The following is a 17,153-nucleotide window of genomic DNA, read 5'->3' on the forward strand; positions in this document are numbered from 1 at the left end:
CCGGATTGGCTCCCGCCTGCCCCTGACGGTCGGACTCCAACAGAAAGGAGCGTTTTGTTGGGTTGAGGGGGTGGGGAGGCGGGGAATAGTACGGGCTCTAAACTACCGTCAGATCGAATGATCCGGAATAGTTGAAGCATTAAAAAAAATTTTTTAATCGGTGCTGAGGAAGCTTCCCCTTGCCGGTGGCGGGAGGGGCAGTGGACGGACCCGCCGAACCGCCTCTCCTGTCAGCCGGGCGCCGTTGGGCGCGCGCGGGGCCGAATCGGGGGTTGCGTGAGGGTGAGTGAGCGAGCGAGCGAGCGCGCCTGCGCGCTGCCAGCGGCCCGGAGATGGGGAAGAAGCACAAGAAACACAAGTGTGAGTGGCGCTCGTACGACGGTGAGTGAGGTAGTGAGTGAGGTAGTGAGTGAGCGAGCCCGGGCCCCTTTCCGTGTAAACAGCACACGGGCGAGGACGATTCCTCAGGGAGGGGAGGGTGGGGGTTTAGCGTCCAGTCAGCAGAGCTGGACCGGGCCGGGAGGGGGAGGGGCTCCTATTTATATACACACACACACACCAGAAAGTGTTGCAATAACAACAGAAAACACTCAGCAGTTTATTATGAAGTTGATGTGTTGTAACAAGTACTACCAGATTTAAATAAAAAGAGGTCTCTGTCTTGGAAAAAAACACTCAGCAGGCCAGGCAGCATCCGTGGAGAGAGATTCAGAGTTAACGTTTCAGGTCTGGGACCCTTCATCAGAACTGGAAAAAGCTAGAGATATAATAGATATTAAGCAGGTGCAGAGACAGGGGGTGGGGGTCAGGAGGGGAGGAAGGAATTGAAAGAACATATTGTGCTTATGTAAGAGGCAGGAAAGATAAAATGTTGCAAATGGGAATGGCAAAAATCATACTGCATGAAAAATGGGGGCAGGGATAATTATTTGAAATTGTTGAACTCAAATGTTGAGTCCGGCAGGCATGCAAAGTGCCCAATCGAAAGATGAGGTGCTGTTCCTCGAGCTTACGTTGAGCTTCATTGGAACAATGCAATAGGCCGAGGACAGAGAGATCAGAGTGGGAGTGAAGCGGTGAATTGATGTGACAGGCGACCGGAAGCTCAGGGTCACCCTTACGGACTGAACGGAGGTGTTCTGCAAAGCGGTCGCCCAATCTGCGTTTGGTCTCCCCAATGTAGAGGAGACCGCATCGTGAGCAGCGAATACAGTATATTAAATTGCAAGAAGTACAAGTAAATCGCTGTTTCACCTGGAAGGGGTGTTTGGGGCCCTGGACAGTGGGTCAGCTCAACGTAAGCTCGAGGAACAGCACCTCATCTTTCGATTGGGCACTTTGCAGCCTGCCGGACTCAACATTGAGTTCAACAATTTCAGCTAATTATCCCTACCCCCATTTTTCATGCAGTATGATTTTTGCCATTCCCATTTGCAACATTTTATCTTTCCTGCCTCTTACAAAAGTACAGGGTGTTCTTTCAATTCCTAACCCCCTCCCCCACCCTTGTCTCTGCACCTGCTTAATATCTGTTACATCTCCAGCTTTTTCCAGTTCTGATGAAGGGCCCCAGACCTGAAACGTTAACTCTGTTTCTCTCTCCACGGATGCTGCCTGGCCTGCTGAGTATTTCCAGCATTTTCTGTTGTTAGTTCAGATTTCCAGCATCCGCAGTATTTTGCTATTATAGAAAGTGTTGCAGCCCCCTCGGCATCTGCAGCGACCCTGCAACAGACCCATCTGCTGCCTGGCTGATTTTTAAAAAAAAATTCTACCTTTGTTGCTTCCTCCCTAGTTTTGATTCTTTTTTGCTACCTCTCCTTTTAAGACGCTCCTTAATAAAACCTACCTCTTTGACCAAGCTTTTGGAACTCTGCCCTAATTTCTCCTTACGTGGCTTGGTGTGATTTTTGTCTCGTAATACTCCTGTAAAAGAAAGACTTGCATTTATATAGCGCCTTTCACGACCACCGGACGTCTCAAAGCGCTTTACAGCCAGTGAAGTACTTTTGAAGTGTAGTCACTGTTGTAATGTGGGACTTGCCTTGCCTTGTATAGAAACATAGAAGATAGGAGCAGGAGTAGGCCATTCGGCCCCTCGAGCCTGCACCGCCATTCAATGCGATCATGGCTGATCATCCAATTTCAGTACCCGGTCCCTGCTTTCTCCCCATACCCCTGGATCCCTTTCGCCTTAAGAAATATATCCAACTCCTTCTTGAATATATTTAATGAATTGGCTTCTACTGCCTTCTGTGGTAGAGAATTCCACAGGTTCACCACTCTGGGTGAAGCGCCTTGGGACTTTTTAACTACGTTAAAGGTGCTATATAAATACAAGTTGTTGTTGAATTCTCACCCTGGTAATTGGTGCTATGGCCACTAGGAATTATTGATCATAACATTTGCAGCACAGAAACAGGCCATTTGGCCCAACTGGTCTATACTGGTGTTTATGCCCCCACGTGAGCCTCCTCCCACCCTACTTCATCTCTCCTTCCCCCCCCCCCACCCCCACCATCAACATATCCTTCTATCCCTTCCTCCCTCATGTACTTGTCTAGCTTCCCCTTAAAGGCATCTATGTTATTCGCCTCAACTACTCCATGTGCTAACAGGTTTCACCACCTCACCACTGAGTAAATAAGTTTCTCCTGAATTCTTTATTGGATTTATTAGTGACTGTCTTGTATTTAAGATCAGCGTCTTAAATTCTCTTTTTTTTTGTTTCCCCCCTGTTCTTGTTTGGGTTGAAATACTTATCAAATGCAGTATGATCATTTGCAAACTCATTTTAAACTGAATAAAGTTGAAGTGAGATACATTAAAATTCGGTTTTAAAATGTGTCCTAAAAGCAGTTGCAGAGCAACATTGCCATTGCAAATTGTTTGGAAAAAAATGGGAAGACATGAAAAAGTTCACAATTGTAAGAAAATTGGGTTTGACAGGAATGAAAGGCCACTACATTGGAGTTACGTTTTAAGCAGCAGATTTGATTGTAGTTGATGTTGGGAGCATTTTAGTCTAGACCGAGCTGCAGTGAAAATCTACCAAAACCTTTTGCAAGGCGATTTCACAAGTTAAACTATAGATTCTGCTTTAATGTAATGTGGATTTTATGCTGAAGAAAGCACAGCCTAATGCCAGTGTGAGGTCACTGATTTGCATTTTGGCAATCGATGTGAGGTGACCTTGAGGGGGAAGAGTCACGCGACTTGGGCGTTGGAGCAGCTTGGCTCAGTGCCCTCTCACCTCTGAGCCAGAAAGTTTTGGGTTCAAGCTCCCCTCCAGTACTTCAGTGCAATACTGAGGGAGTGCTGCATTGTCAGAGATGCCATCTTTCAGATGAGATTTAAACTGAGACATTATCTGCCGGTAGAGGTGGAAAAGACCCCATAGCACTATTCAAGGAAGAGCAGGGGAGTAGTCCTGGTGTCCTGGCCAATGCTTAACCCGTCATCAACACCACCAAAAACAGATTAACTGGCCATTTATTTCATTGCTGTGTGTGGACTGGCAGCTGCATTTGCCTACAAAACCACAGTGAGTATACTTCAAAAGTAATTCATTGATTGTAACTCACTCTAGTAAAAGATGCATCTTTTTTCCAATCCTAATTCATCATGAAGGGAAATCAAATGGGAAGGAGAGAAAATATACAGAATAACTTGTGCAAAACTCTCAAAAATTAGATTTTTAAAGGACAACTAATCTTTGATTATTAAAGACAAACTCTTTTTTACTGCCTCCCTTAATTTAGAGCAAGTTCTTGCATAAATGTTGCAACTTTTTTCTTATTCCTTGTATGTGTGATGTGTTTTCCTTTTCACGACAGGCTTTATCGATAAACCCCCTGAAAAGCCACTTAAACTGGTACTGAAGGTGGGAGGAAGTGAAGTGACTGAGCTCTCTGGCTCAGGGCACGATTCCAGTTATTATGACGACCGGTCTGATCACGAGCGAGAACGACATAAAGACAAGAAAAAGAAGAAGAAAAAGAAGTCAGAGAAAGAGAAAGATAAGCACATTTCAGACGAAGAGCGTAGGAGGAGGAAGGCAAGTCGACAAACTGTTGGTTTGATCAAGAACAGCTTGTATTTATGTACTGCCTTTAACGTTTTAGGTCCAACACATTTCAGAGATAGAAAAAATAAGGGAACAGACACCCAAGCGATGGGCAGACAGATTAGATGGGGTGACTGAGACGTAGATTGAAAAAATGGCTTTGAGAAGGTTTTTAAATGTGGTGAGAGAAATGAAGAATTTTCGGGAGAGAGTTCCACAATGTAGTGACAAGATGGCTGAAGGCTCTGTCATCGATGTTGGAAAGGGGGAATACGTGAACGGCCAGAGGACTGAGCGGTGCAGGAGGCTACATCGGGCTGAAGGAGCTTGTTTAGGATTGGGGGTGGGCGAAGGATGAGACAGTATAGAGGGGTATAAAGGCAATGATTTTAAATTTAATGCATTGAGAGAGGGAGCTAGTGTAGGTCAGCAAAGATGTGGAGTGATAGATGAACAGGACCTTGTGCAGGTCAAGATGGAATTTTCTGAGTTTTGCACAAGTTGGAATCTGTGGAGATTGGGAAGCAAGGTGGGCATTGGAATAATCCAGTCGAGAGGTGGCAAAACTGGATAAGAATTTCAGCCATGGCGGGGCTGGGGTAGCAAGAGAGGTGGGCCATGGTCTTTTTGAGGAGAGGTCTGATATCTTTAGGTTTGAAAAGTAGAGAGACTGTGCTTGAGGAACCTGAGCTTTTTAATAGTCAGCCAACGTGGGGGCTGGGAGAGGAATATGAATCATCAGGAGCTGAGGGAAGGGTATCAAAGGAACAGGAGTTGGGTCTTGTAGAAACGACGTTCGTTTATAAATGTACATCAATTATGGTACAACTTTTACAGTACTAGGTATCTAAACTGTTTTACAAAAGTAGTAAATAAGCTGCGTTATGATGAGTCTAATGACCCCTGAGCATTGTTCGCTTGAGTCAGAATTTGGTGAAGTACTAGCCTTTTGTGAATTTTATTATTTATATTTGGTATTTTTGTGTTGAAGTTTTAGGTTTGCAAACAAAAAATCTTTAGATTTTGTGTTTCACACATGAATACACTTTACTCAATTCAATGTTGATTAACTGAAATTTCTCTTTAGCAACAAATTCCCACTTTGTTGTGCTATTTGCTTAAATTTCAAATTATTGGATAATTCATTTTATTTAGTCCAATAATTATCAGGAGTAGACTGTCTTCGGGTTCTGTTCAACTTAAGGGAGCTATTGATCAGGCAGAGAGAGTTGTGGAGCACCGGCAGTTTGCATAAAAACCATGGACTTAATTTATTCCTGCAGTAAAGTCAGTGGATTTTAGTGATGTTACAGAAGGATGAAAGTTTTTGTATGTGTGTGTCCATCCCCTACCATGGTGGATTTTAGGATGCTTGTGTTTTTCTTTGGGAGTGGTGCCGACAGCAAACTGCACTTAGAAATATGTAGAAGTTACAACGGAAACAGGTCATTTGGCCCAACCAGTCCGTGACTCACTTTACTCTCCATGCAAGTAAATATTCCGAATCGCATATTCCCATACCCCTTTTCCTTATTCACCTATCCAGTCTAATCTCGAATATTGATATAGTTTCTGCCTCTACCACTAGCACTGGATGTGAATTCCACAACCTCAGAACTCTAGGTAAAGAAGTTTCTCCTGCCCTCTGTTCTAAATCTCTTGCATTTAATCTTCCATCTGTGGCCTCACATCCTTGACCCTCTCAGCTACTGGAAACAGTCTGCTTTTATCATAATTCCTATCTATCGTATATCGCCCTGTAATGTCCATTGTTCAAAAAAGACCCAACTTTTCAAGTCTTTCTTTGTAGTATTTCCTCATACCAGGTAGCATCCTAGTGTTAGCTGCATTGTACCCTTTCTAAAGTCTCAATAGCCTCCCTGTAGAGTGGAGCCCAAAATGGCGCACAGTACTCTAACTGAGATCTTAGGGTTTTATATCAGCTCACCTCTTGTGATGAAAACTAGAATAGCATATTGGAGAGGAGGTGAGTCCTTAAATTGAGAGCAAAATGATAAATAAAAGGAACATTTAAGCCATGGATATGTGCCAGAGGACTTGTCAATGTGGACCTGAGTTAATCCGAGTAATTGCAGGCTAGTTAGAGTAACATCTGCAGTGGGTAAAACTTCAGCACTTTAAGGATAAAATGACCAAGTATCTAGATAAAGAGAAAATTGTTGCAAGTAGATAGAGCAAATTTCAAAAGTGACAATCATGCTTGTGAAACTTCATTGAATTTTTTAACAAGGTAACAGCTAACGGTAGATAGGATGCTTGCGTGGAGGGTAAACACCAAGGCCGAATAGTTGGGCCGAACTCTGTTTCCATGCTAATACAATAGCAAAATACTGCGGATGCTGGAAATCTGAAATAACAACAGAAAATGCTGGAAATACTCAGCAGGCCAGGCAGCATCCGTGGAGAGAGAAACAGAGTTAACGTTTCAGGTCTGGGGCCCTTCAAAGGCTCCCAGACCTGAAACGTTAACTCTGTTTCTTTCTCCACGGATGCTGCCTGGCCTGCTGAGTATTTCCAGCATTTTCTGTTGTTATTTCTGTTTCCATGCGGTCTGTTTCTATGTATCTATTTTCCTTAGTAAAGAGCGATGCAAAGTACTTCTTAAATACCTCTGCCATTTTTTGATTATCATCTACAAATTAACAATCCTCTCTTCTCGAAGGTCCTGCTTTGCTTTTATCAATTCTCTTTTACTGATGTGCTTATAAAATACTTTACCTTTCCTCTTAATGTTTTTATTAGTTCCTTATCCTCTCTCTTAACTTTCCATGCCCAGCTCTTACTCTCTCTCATTTTCTCATACTCTCCTTTTAGTTTTTTGAATTATTTTTATAGTCGTACATTTTGCCAGTAAATTGGCACCCTGCTTGTTTTGATAAAGCCCATCCTTGTGGAATAGGACCCACATGTCCCAGAACTGGTGCCAATGCACAGCGAAGTGGAAAGCCTCTTCCTGACAGCCAATCATTGAGTTCCCTAATCTTCCTGTCCTTTCTTATTCTAGTGCATTGCAGGTGAAATAATCCTGAGATTATAACCCATGAACTCCTCTTAAACTTGTTTCCTAAACTTCTCAATTAATTTTGCAGGCCTTTAAGCCCGTCTTTACTTACATCATTGGCTTCCACATGGACCATGATAACTGGTTGCTCGCGCTCATCTTGGGCAATCTTTTTCAGTCTATTCAGTATGTCCCTTCCCCTCGGACCTGGGAAACAACAACCTATCCGGGATTGTCGGTCAGGACTGTAAATGATCGTGTCAGCCTCTCTAATGATTGAAGCCCCTATCACTACTGCATTTCTAGCTGTGTTGCTAACCATATGACCACTCCCCCATGTCATTTGCTATTTGTTGATGCTATTGAGTTCTCATTTACCCACACGGTGCTGGGGCTTTAAATCGGTATAAGCGCCTGAGTTACTCTGGGTGCTTCTGTTGTAACATTTCCTTCCCTTTCCCCACCCCACGCATCGTCGCCCATCTTTCCTCCTCCACTGCCTACTCCCTGTTTCTCTTCGATGTGATTACCCTCTCAAACTCTTGCTCCAAAACTGCTCTCCCTTCCTGGTGTGTCAGATTTTCTCCATCTCCTTCTCAAGTTCTGAGATTATCGAGCTTGAGCAATGTGATTTGGTGTCACTTCTCACAGATATTTGCCCATGTCAACACCTGGTGCTCGAAACTCTCGTGTCTTGCTGGATTGACACATCACTGTCTCTTCCTGTGCTGCCATTTAATATCAGCCAGCCTATTTAGCAGCCCATTCCTTCCCTGCACCTCATTCTCGCTCTCACCAAGTTAGGTCCCTACTGTCGTTCTGCTCCCAGCTCACACCATGATGTGCTCTTGGCTCGGATTTGGGAAGAGTGAGATGGCCTGAGAGGACTGGGAAGACCTGGGATCTGTAGCATTTGGATCATGAGGGAATCTGGGGTTAAGAAAGAAAGACTTGCATTTATATATCACCTTTCACAACCACCGGACGTCTCAAAGCGCTTTACAGCCAATGAAGTACTTTTGGAGTGTAGCCACTGTTGTAATGTAGGAAACACGGCTGTCAATTTTGTGCACAGCAAGCTCCCACAAACAGCAATGTGATAATGACCAGATAATCTGTTTTTGTTACGTTGATTGAGGGATAAATATTGGCCAGGATACCGGCGATAACTCGTCTGCTCTTCTTCAAAATAGTGCCATGGGGTCTTTTACGTCCACCTGAGAGCAGACGGGGCCTCAGTTTAATGTCTCATCCAAAAGACGCCACCTCTGACAGTGCAACACTCCCTCAGCACTGCACTGGAGTGTCAGCCTATATTTTTGTACTCTAGTCCCTGGAGTGGGACTTGAATGCACAACCTTCTGACTCCGAGGTGAGAGTGCTACCCACTGAGCCAAGCTGACACTAGGCAGCATCATGTCTAGAATCTGTCCTGGAATTAAGCAGGGAGTGGCTGTGTGGGAAATACTGGAGAGTGCGCACGCATGTGTTCACAGATGTGAGTGAAAGTGGAGGCTGGGGTTTCAGCCTGGGAGGGTGGGGGCAGTTCATAGTGAGGCTTGGGGTTGGTGGTAGAGTGCAGGTAGTGTATGGAAATTCCTCATGGGAGGTTGGGTCTGGTGCCTGAGAGCATTCATTGGGGATGGGTTTTGGGATCACTTGATTGGAAGGGGTGGAAGCTGTTGGAGCTGGGGTTTAACTGTAATCCAGGTTGGGGGGTGGGGGGCTTGAAGCACGGCGGGGTGTTGAGGTTTAGGAGCACTCTGGGTGAGGGCTAGGGTGCCAGCGTGCTAGGTGGGGAGCAGTTTTCTGGAGTTTGGCAGCACTGGAGGTCTGGGATCAGTAGTACTTGGGCTAGGGAGCAGAAAACATGGCTGCCAGGAGAACTGGCGGGGTGGAAATATTTGTTTAATTTTGCTGCAGGTGCTGGCTCCTGATGGGGAACTTTGAAATCTTGATTAGTTATTTTTGTATGGGTGGTAGCTAGTGCTTGGTAGACTTTTCTGTCTGACTAATGGTTTGGGGATTAGGTGTTCCTACCTGTCTACATTTGAAAGAATTGAATACACCTGAGAGTTCCAGATAAACAAGCCCCTGAAATTTACTCAGCTTCAGCTTATCATGCTGTTCTTGTGGCACCTTAATAGCTACAGAATTTCTAAATTTGAATTTTTGGCCTTGACCCTGGAGGGTGACCTGGTCTCCACTTGAGGGCAGGGAAAGTGTTTGGGAAGGAGGCCACATCTTGGATTTTTCCTATTGTGTCTCCTGGTGGGATGAAGAAGTATCAGTGACATCTGTGAAGAATTGCAGGCGGAGATTTCTACAAGAAACAAATATTGAAATGGTTTCTCAGATTATGAGATGCAGTGCTTTACGATCTTGTACAAATGTCCATGATCAGAGGTTGGCATTGTGATGAATGGATAGACCATTACTTTAACTTTAGTACATTGCGTTCCACACTTGCTGATTGCATCCATCACCTAGGTAATGGAGACAGTGAGGAGTACAGCATACAGATCTGGCCCAGGAGCATATGGCTGAGGAAAATGGTGTAAAAAGAGTAGTGTGTGCAACGTACTTGACCATAGAAACACATCTTTGTGTGGAAAAATGGCGATTTTCCCGAAATCACGGGCTGTTGTGTGGCTGCATACTTTTCCTGAAGGAACGACTGGTCTTGTTCAATACTAAACAAATCCTCAATTTCACTTAGTTACAGGTTCAAGACCAGTTGGCGTCAGCCAACTCTTGTTTGCCGATATTGTGTCTTGAAGACCAGGTATGTATTGTGGTAGTTCCAAGGAATATCTGGAACTGAAAGGTTAAACACGTCACAAAGGCCGGGAGTTTTCACAGACACTTTGGACTGGTCAAGAAATTAAGACCAATGGTTGTGCATTGTAGTGTACAAATATTTTCTGGTATTCGAGGCTGTTCAAGTTTCTATAAAGTCCTCCTGGTGACTGGATTTCAATACAATAGGAGAGTCACATCAGTTGTCCTGGGTAATAGAATCATTACCCTATTAGAAAAGTGTTAAATATTTGGTATTAAACCAACCGTGTACAGGTTACAATTGGATTAACTGGTTGTTCAGTGTCTTGCACAGTAATCTATTAGCGTCATGCTGAACAAGGCCCAGCTTCTTTAGTACACCTTTTGACCTCTGCATAGGTTTTTTTCTGCATAATTAGATTGAAAACGGAGGCTATAATTCTGCTTGCTGTGTTTTAGCAGTGATCTAAACATTCATATTTGTGTGCCAGTAGTGTTGAGTACCATACCATGCTCATACCAGCTGCCTTGATGACCTGTCTACTTATTTTGTATAAGAAAAAAATGGGCATAAAATTGAAAACACACCGCACCATCCTTTGTTGGGAAAAGTTGATAGCTGCACAGTCTTCTAAAATAAACTGAACGGAACTTTTTAGCATGTGCTTTCTGAAATTGTTTTACTGAAAGGTGGCCCTTTACGCTATTGCATGTTTGTAACTAAGAATTAAGAAACATGGAAACAACTTCCTTTGCACCCTACTGTTTCTGTGGTGGCACAAAACTAATCGTACTCTGTTTGCCATAGATTTAGAGCTCACCGCATTCACTGGTTGTCTGCCTTGATGACATCCCTTAGTGGAAACCGATGTGATGGTGTATTCTACCGACTGACATTGGTTGTTTTATAACAGGAAGAGAAGAAACGAAAGCGTGAAAAAGAGCACTTGGACAGTGAGGCCGATGCTGACGAGTTTGACCCGGGAAAAAGGATTGAAGTTGAGCCCCCGATAGATCGACCAGTCCGATCATGTAGAACAAAGGAACAAGGTAAAAGTATTTTTGGTTTTCCTGGGTGTACTAGCAATACAATGTACAGCCATAAGTGGACGGAGTATTACAAGGGAGCATGTTGGCACAAATGATGGAACTACTGAGCAGGTCCTTTAGCATCAGTAAAGTAAAACTATTTTAGAGCCCCAATTTCAGACTTGCAGCAACCGCAGGATTTTGCTTTTGTTTTATGAGTAATCTTCTACACCTGAAACGTTAACCCATCTTTTCTCTTTAGAGATGCTGATAGATCTGCTGTGTATTACAGCATTTTCTATCTTTATTTCAGATTTGGGAATGCTAAACATATTAATTTTAAGAGTTTAATGTGATTCCACATGGGATTTATATTAAGATGTTAAAATTAAGATGATTGAGTATTTGAAAATATTGTCATTTTTATTTAGTAATGTTATAAAAATCATTTATTGACTTAAAATAGACAGTTTATTAATTAACTTAAAAATTGTAAAATATGTAGTCTGTAAAGTTTGTTAAAATTATTATTAAATCTCTTTTTATAGGCGTCTCATAATATCTTAGTCAGGTTTAAAAGACCTAGAAATACCTTATCCTCTGAGCAAAACATGTGGTGACAAAGTATTAATTGCCAAGTTTCGGAAATCTGTCATCAATTGTGCTCAAAAGTTTTGTTATAACTTGAAGCACAACTATCGTGTGTAATAAAATTTCAGATATACGAGGGGAAACCCAGAACCTATTATGACCTCAGATTGACGGTACTGATTATAATGCATTCCTAGATGTCTTTTATTTATAATACATTGAAGATTTTTTTTTTAAATTGCTGTTTCCAAACTGTTGTAAGTTTTGAGTTTGACCATTTTTACCTCTTCCTTTGCTGCCACTGTTGTGTCCTTGGAGCTTAGGCATGCAAGTTCACACAATGGGACGTGGTGGGGTATACAAAATTAACACTGGAGCAGAGTTGTAATGTTTTACTTAAACTTTCATCTAGGCTGTACTATTGCATATGGAACATTTTTATTTGGGGCTTTTAGTGATGATTGTAATACTGCTCTAGAATAGCAGAATTCTGTCATGGGCCAAGAAGTACCTCATTTGGTTAATACTGATTCAAAAATATTATACATTGGCCTAGAAATTCATCACGGGCGGTATCGGATTGACTTCCTGTTATGCGCAGCGCCTGATATTCAGTTCCATTGCCGTCATTGGCGCTTCTATCGGGCACTGCCTATAATAGGGAGCCAATCCAATACCACCCGTTATGCGCCACTGCCCGAGTCGAATTTCTAGCTCTATACTTTTTCATAAGTTTGTGTAGTAGATTATCATGACTGTAGTTCAGGGTATAAAGCTTGTATCACTGGTGATAAACTGCTAAACGAATACCAAACCTGCTTTTAAAAAAAAAAAAGCGGATATGAATAGCATTTCAATAAAATCTTTTGCACATAAATACACCACATAGTGTGGTATTGAGCCATATATAAATAACAAAGGTGCAAGGTTTTTATCGCTGGTCTAAGCCATCTTGCTGGGTCCACAGTGAGAATGCTACAATTATTCTCTGAATTCTGTGCTAAGTAGGGGGAGCAGCAACTAGAGATCCTATTCCTGATTATTCTCCAGTGACCCCCCCCCCCCCCCCCCCCCCCCGTACTGTAAATCGGTGTTTGTGGATGTTCAGTGTGACGCTGTACTCTGATGACACCAGTGGTCAAATAGCTAGTCAACAGTTGCTATCCAGGTTCTCATTTAAAGACCAGACACTTGAATGAAGTACTGGAGAGTTTAGGAGCCCATGCAGTAAAACCATCCAAACATGACACACTGCCTTGGGGAAGGAGAGGTAATATGCAAACACCAAGTCCCTTCTCATTAACAAAGAAACATTTGCATTTACATAGCACCTAAAACAACCTCCGGATGTCCCGACGTGCTTTATAGTCAGTGAAGTACTTTTGAAGTACAGTCACTGTTGTAATGTAGGAGAAACCTTTTTGAATCTTTTACTCTGCCTGGTCCTTCCCCCGAGCACACAAGATAAACTGGACAAATTATAGTCTGTATTCAGCTTTGCTTTACTCCCTGCCTGGCAATTACCAAAAAACAAAATCTTTCTTAACTGCATTTATATAACTTTTCTTTGAAATTATTTGTGGTAAGCAACACAGCTTAGGCATACAGTTCAACTGCCTTTTGTGGGATTGCACCCTGGTTCAGTTGACTGTTTCAGCTCTGACCAGGGAGCGGTCTCACTGACTCGGGAGATGGCAAGAGTGCGGCTGCATTAGCACGAAAGGTGACCTGGCACTGTAGAACAATCTGTTATTGAGCTGTCACTTTAAATCTCGTACATGCCAGGTTGCTTAATTGGGCAAATACCCCAATAACTTTCCTGCCTTCAGCTTTTTAATGCTTCAACATATGTAGACCAGAATATCTTTTGACCACCAAATAATCTCTAATGCCCTATGCTTGTAGTTTACCATGCTAATAAATAATATTTGCATTCATACAGCGACACATTAAAAGATCACGAAGCACTTCACGCAATGCATTACTTTTTAAAGTGCAATGCTTTATGTAAGCAAATACAGATTATCAGTGTGCCATTATCTTTCGACACTAATAAAACATTTGTTTGTATTAAAAGCGGAAAGTGAGAACACACCCCTGCAGCAGCTATTGGAGCACTTTTTGCGCCAGTTACAGAGGTAAGTTCCACAGTCATACTGACCCCATGCAATATCAAAATATCATGACACAAAGGCAGCGATAATTAAGCAACTTGCATTTTTACAGCACCTTCAACTATATTTGTCTCCCTAGATGGACGATCTAAGCTGTGTCCAGTGCTGCTGTGCAGTCTGCCACAAAGTGTGAGAGAATTTCCACTTCCTCCTTCACCCGCCTTTCTTGGTGGGCAGAGTCTGGCCTTTGCTTGCCACCTATCCACAGTGACAGGTTTCCTCCAATCTGAAATTGAGCGCGTCCTGTGTGGAGGACAGCAGACACAAATTTCCATCCCAGCATATTACAGTGCGGCTTGCTGGAGCTTCAAGATACTGCAATATCTTGCATTTTAAAAAGTTTTATTGTGCCAGTCCCTCCCCACCCTCCCTTCCTCCATTTTCACCCTCACCTCCTGAGGGCTATGAGCTGTTGATAGATGCAAGAGAAGGAACTTGCATTTATACTGGGAAAGTACCCACAGATAACAAGAACCCCCATATACATCACACATGTGTGAGCCTAGACCGTAAGTGTGACAAGCTATTCCATTGCAGGATGACGGAGAGAATCACAATTAAACTCAATTCTGTCCTCATCCCCAATGTCTGTATGCATGCATGTCATTCTGATTTTCTGGATAACAATTTGGTGAGAAGGGAGGCTTCCTCTGGTGAGACATTGTAAACCGAGCAGAAAGACTTCATCCAATCGAGTGAACTCCTAAATGCATTGTAAAAGAAATTCTCCCATCATGTTTAAGATGTTGCTAACGCATAGCGGCCTGAGGAAATCTTCCCTGGTAGGGAGGGAGGGAACCCTGGTCGACTTTTAGTGCCTACCATAGCCTGGGCCACTGAGGCTAATCGTAACACCAATGCCACCAGCCCAGCTGAGATCTGCTAATGCGACTGACACCAAAGAGCTGTATGGCTCAATACCACACCACTACATCGAGTAAGGCGTGCACAGTATGTTTTTTAAAAACTTCCCCTCTGCACATTGTGGTATCTGGAAGTGTTTGAAGATGAGGGAGGCAGAAAAGAGGAGTGATTGTTGGAAATTGCTAATAATTATTGCCTACATTTAAATAGTTGTCATAAAATACTGTGTGTTTTTTTTTAGGAAAGATCCTCACGGATTTTTTGCATTCCCTGTTACGGATAGTATTGCACCTGGTTATTCTATGATAATAAAACATCCGATGGATTTCAGCACCATGAAGGATAAAATCCTGGCAAATGAATACAACTCCATTACAGAATTCAAGGTAAGGTTAATACAAGAGCTGGACATGAGTAATCTGCATATATTCAAAAAGTAGCAACGGGTGTTTTTTTTTAAAGTTCTGTCATTAATGACCATTTAGTTTCAAAACATTTTGGAATTATTTTTTTAATTGAGCTGGTTTGGGCTTTGAAGAGGTCTTAATGATTGCCCCTTCTACTGTGCTAGACTGACTCCATTCGGTTTATTTCACCCAGGGTGGAGGGGAATCAAATCTGCCAGATATTCTTGTGTAGCGTTGAGGAGTTAGCATTATAACTGACTAAAAAAACTCAATCATTGCAAGTTCTTTTTAAAAAGCTTTCACTTACAGGAGAAGGTAAATATCCATGGCTGAAAACTACTTGCCTATACGGCTCTTCCTACAAGTTATATTTTTCTGTATAATGTAATCTATAATTACAGGTGGAAGATGTGCAGAGAATAGCATTTTGCTGGCAGATGATTGTTGCTCGTGTCTTTTGGCAGCCCAGACGGTCCAGCATGTTTAATTATGAGGATCAAATAACATTCATTAATGCAATAAGACTTGTCTGCAAGCGTGATGTTTGGAGTTTCATAATTCTATGGCTACAGAATTTGTGGATTGCTGTAGAAATTGATGAGTTCCAGTCTTTCACGGGTTTATTATTGCACATGTCAAACCGGGGCTAAAAGGGTTAAATTATGAGGACAGGTTGCATAGCATAGGCTTGTATTCCCTTGAGTATAGAAGATTAAGGGGTCATCTAATTGAGGTGTTTAAGATGATTAAAGGATTTGATGGGGTAGATAGCGAAAATCTATTTTATCTGGGGAATCCAGACCAAGGGGGCTTAACCCTAAAATTAGAGCTAGGCAGTTCAGGGGTGATGTCAGGAAGCACTTCTTTAGACAAAAGGTAGTGGAACTCTGGAACACTTTGCCCTCAAAATGTGGTCAATTGAAAATGTCAAAACTGAGATTGATAGGTTTTTCTTAGGCAAGGGTATTAAGGGTTATGGAACCAAGGTGGCTAGATGGAGTTAAGATACAGATCAGCCATGATCTGATTGAATGGCAGAACAGGCTCGAGGGGCTGAATGGCCTACTCCTGTGTTCCTAAATGGCTACCTTACCCATTATCCGTAAGGTGTGAAACTGTGTTAAGGGAGTTTGTAGCCAAGCTTTTTGGGAAAGTTTGAATGTAATTTGAAAATATGGTGACAAAAAGTTACTAAAGTTTATTCATCATTCCTGAAGATGTTAAAATCGACTCTGGACTGCTTTAACATTAAAAATCTTTTATATTGAATTTGGCTATTTAGGGTCAGTGATGTGATGGGAGAAGGGGAGAAAGGTAACTGAATAACAACAACAAAAAGCCTGGCATGGCAAATATGGTGACTTTTGTATTGGATTCTAATCAATACGCAAGGCCAACTCAGTTCGTGCATTCCCTTTTTAAAAACCTTGCCAGTACTTTGTACCTGCTGCAGAAAATTTAACATGGAAATAGTAATATTTTAAGTAATTTTGGTTATGTTGTTTCCCCCCCCAGGGTGATTTCAAGCTAATGTGCGATAATGCAATGACTTACAACCGACCTGAAACGGTGTACTACAAGGCAGCAAAGAAGTTGCTTCACACAGGATTTAAGATGATGAGTAAAGTAAGATGATTTAGTTTTTTGACTTGGGTGTCTGATGTGTGGTGTGACTAGTGATGGGTCAGCACAGTATCTTACTCAAATACTTGCAAATCCAGAGTTTCATTCTGCTGCTTGCTGATATGGGTCTATCACCGATATGATTCAGTCATCAATTGGGAAATACAGCTTGTAACTAGTGCTGAGAAGCATGCTATATGGAGAGGGAGGGCAATCATAAACTGCGTCTGTTCTGGTATTGTAGCAATCTTGGAATAGGTCTTCACGTAGAAATTGGTCCCTTCAGCTGTTGCTATGCTCAATGTTCCCTTCTAAGCTGTGCGGCCACGCAGCGCTCTGCAGGTCCCGCACAGCCGGCTTTTAAACAGAAAAACAGCGCGTGCGCGGAATTTTGAATGGCCCACGCAGCCCGTTACAGGGCCCGTGCGGGCCAAAACAAAATTAGAGGGAACATTGACTGTGCTGCATACTATACTTATACTAGGTCAAACAAGACTGATCATTTGTGTTGAACCATCACTAGCATGAGGAATCCAATGTGTACGTCATTCAATTATTCCACCATAGTTTGTATTGCTAGGAATACCTAAAGTAAA

The 17,153-nt window shown here is 42.5% G+C and overlaps 1 protein-coding gene across 9 annotated transcripts in view; it reads left to right on the top strand.

Annotated features, from left to right (window-relative positions):
* The first annotated feature begins 80 nt into the window (after positions 1–80).
* The window catches only part of brd9 (bromodomain containing 9), a 52,014-nt gene continuing 34,941 nt past the window's right edge, over positions 81–17,153 (top strand). For 3 of the 9 annotated variants that reach the window (XM_085989081.1, XM_085989082.1, XM_085989083.1), the window contains exons 1-7: positions 82–381; positions 3,837–4,057; positions 9,808–9,873; positions 10,784–10,919; positions 13,567–13,627; positions 14,769–14,913; positions 16,450–16,560. In XM_085989081.1, coding sequence (XP_085845207.1) covers positions 333–381; positions 3,837–4,057; positions 9,808–9,873; positions 10,784–10,919; positions 13,567–13,627; positions 14,769–14,913; positions 16,450–16,560 — 789 coding nt within the window. In that variant the 5' untranslated portion in view covers positions 82–332. Of the gene's footprint in view, positions 382–3,836; positions 4,062–9,807; positions 9,874–10,783; positions 10,920–13,566; positions 13,628–14,768; positions 14,914–16,449; positions 16,561–17,153 lie in introns of all 9 variants that reach the window. The other 6 variants (XM_085989076.1, XM_085989080.1, XM_085989079.1 and 3 more) reach the window with 5 other exon arrangements.

The sequence above is a fragment of the Somniosus microcephalus genome, chromosome 5 (assembly GCF_052327205.1).
Source record: "Somniosus microcephalus isolate GS21.2 chromosome 5, FLI_Smic_1.0, whole genome shotgun sequence".
In the NCBI taxonomy this organism is placed as follows: domain Eukaryota; kingdom Metazoa; phylum Chordata; class Chondrichthyes; order Squaliformes; family Somniosidae; genus Somniosus; species Somniosus microcephalus.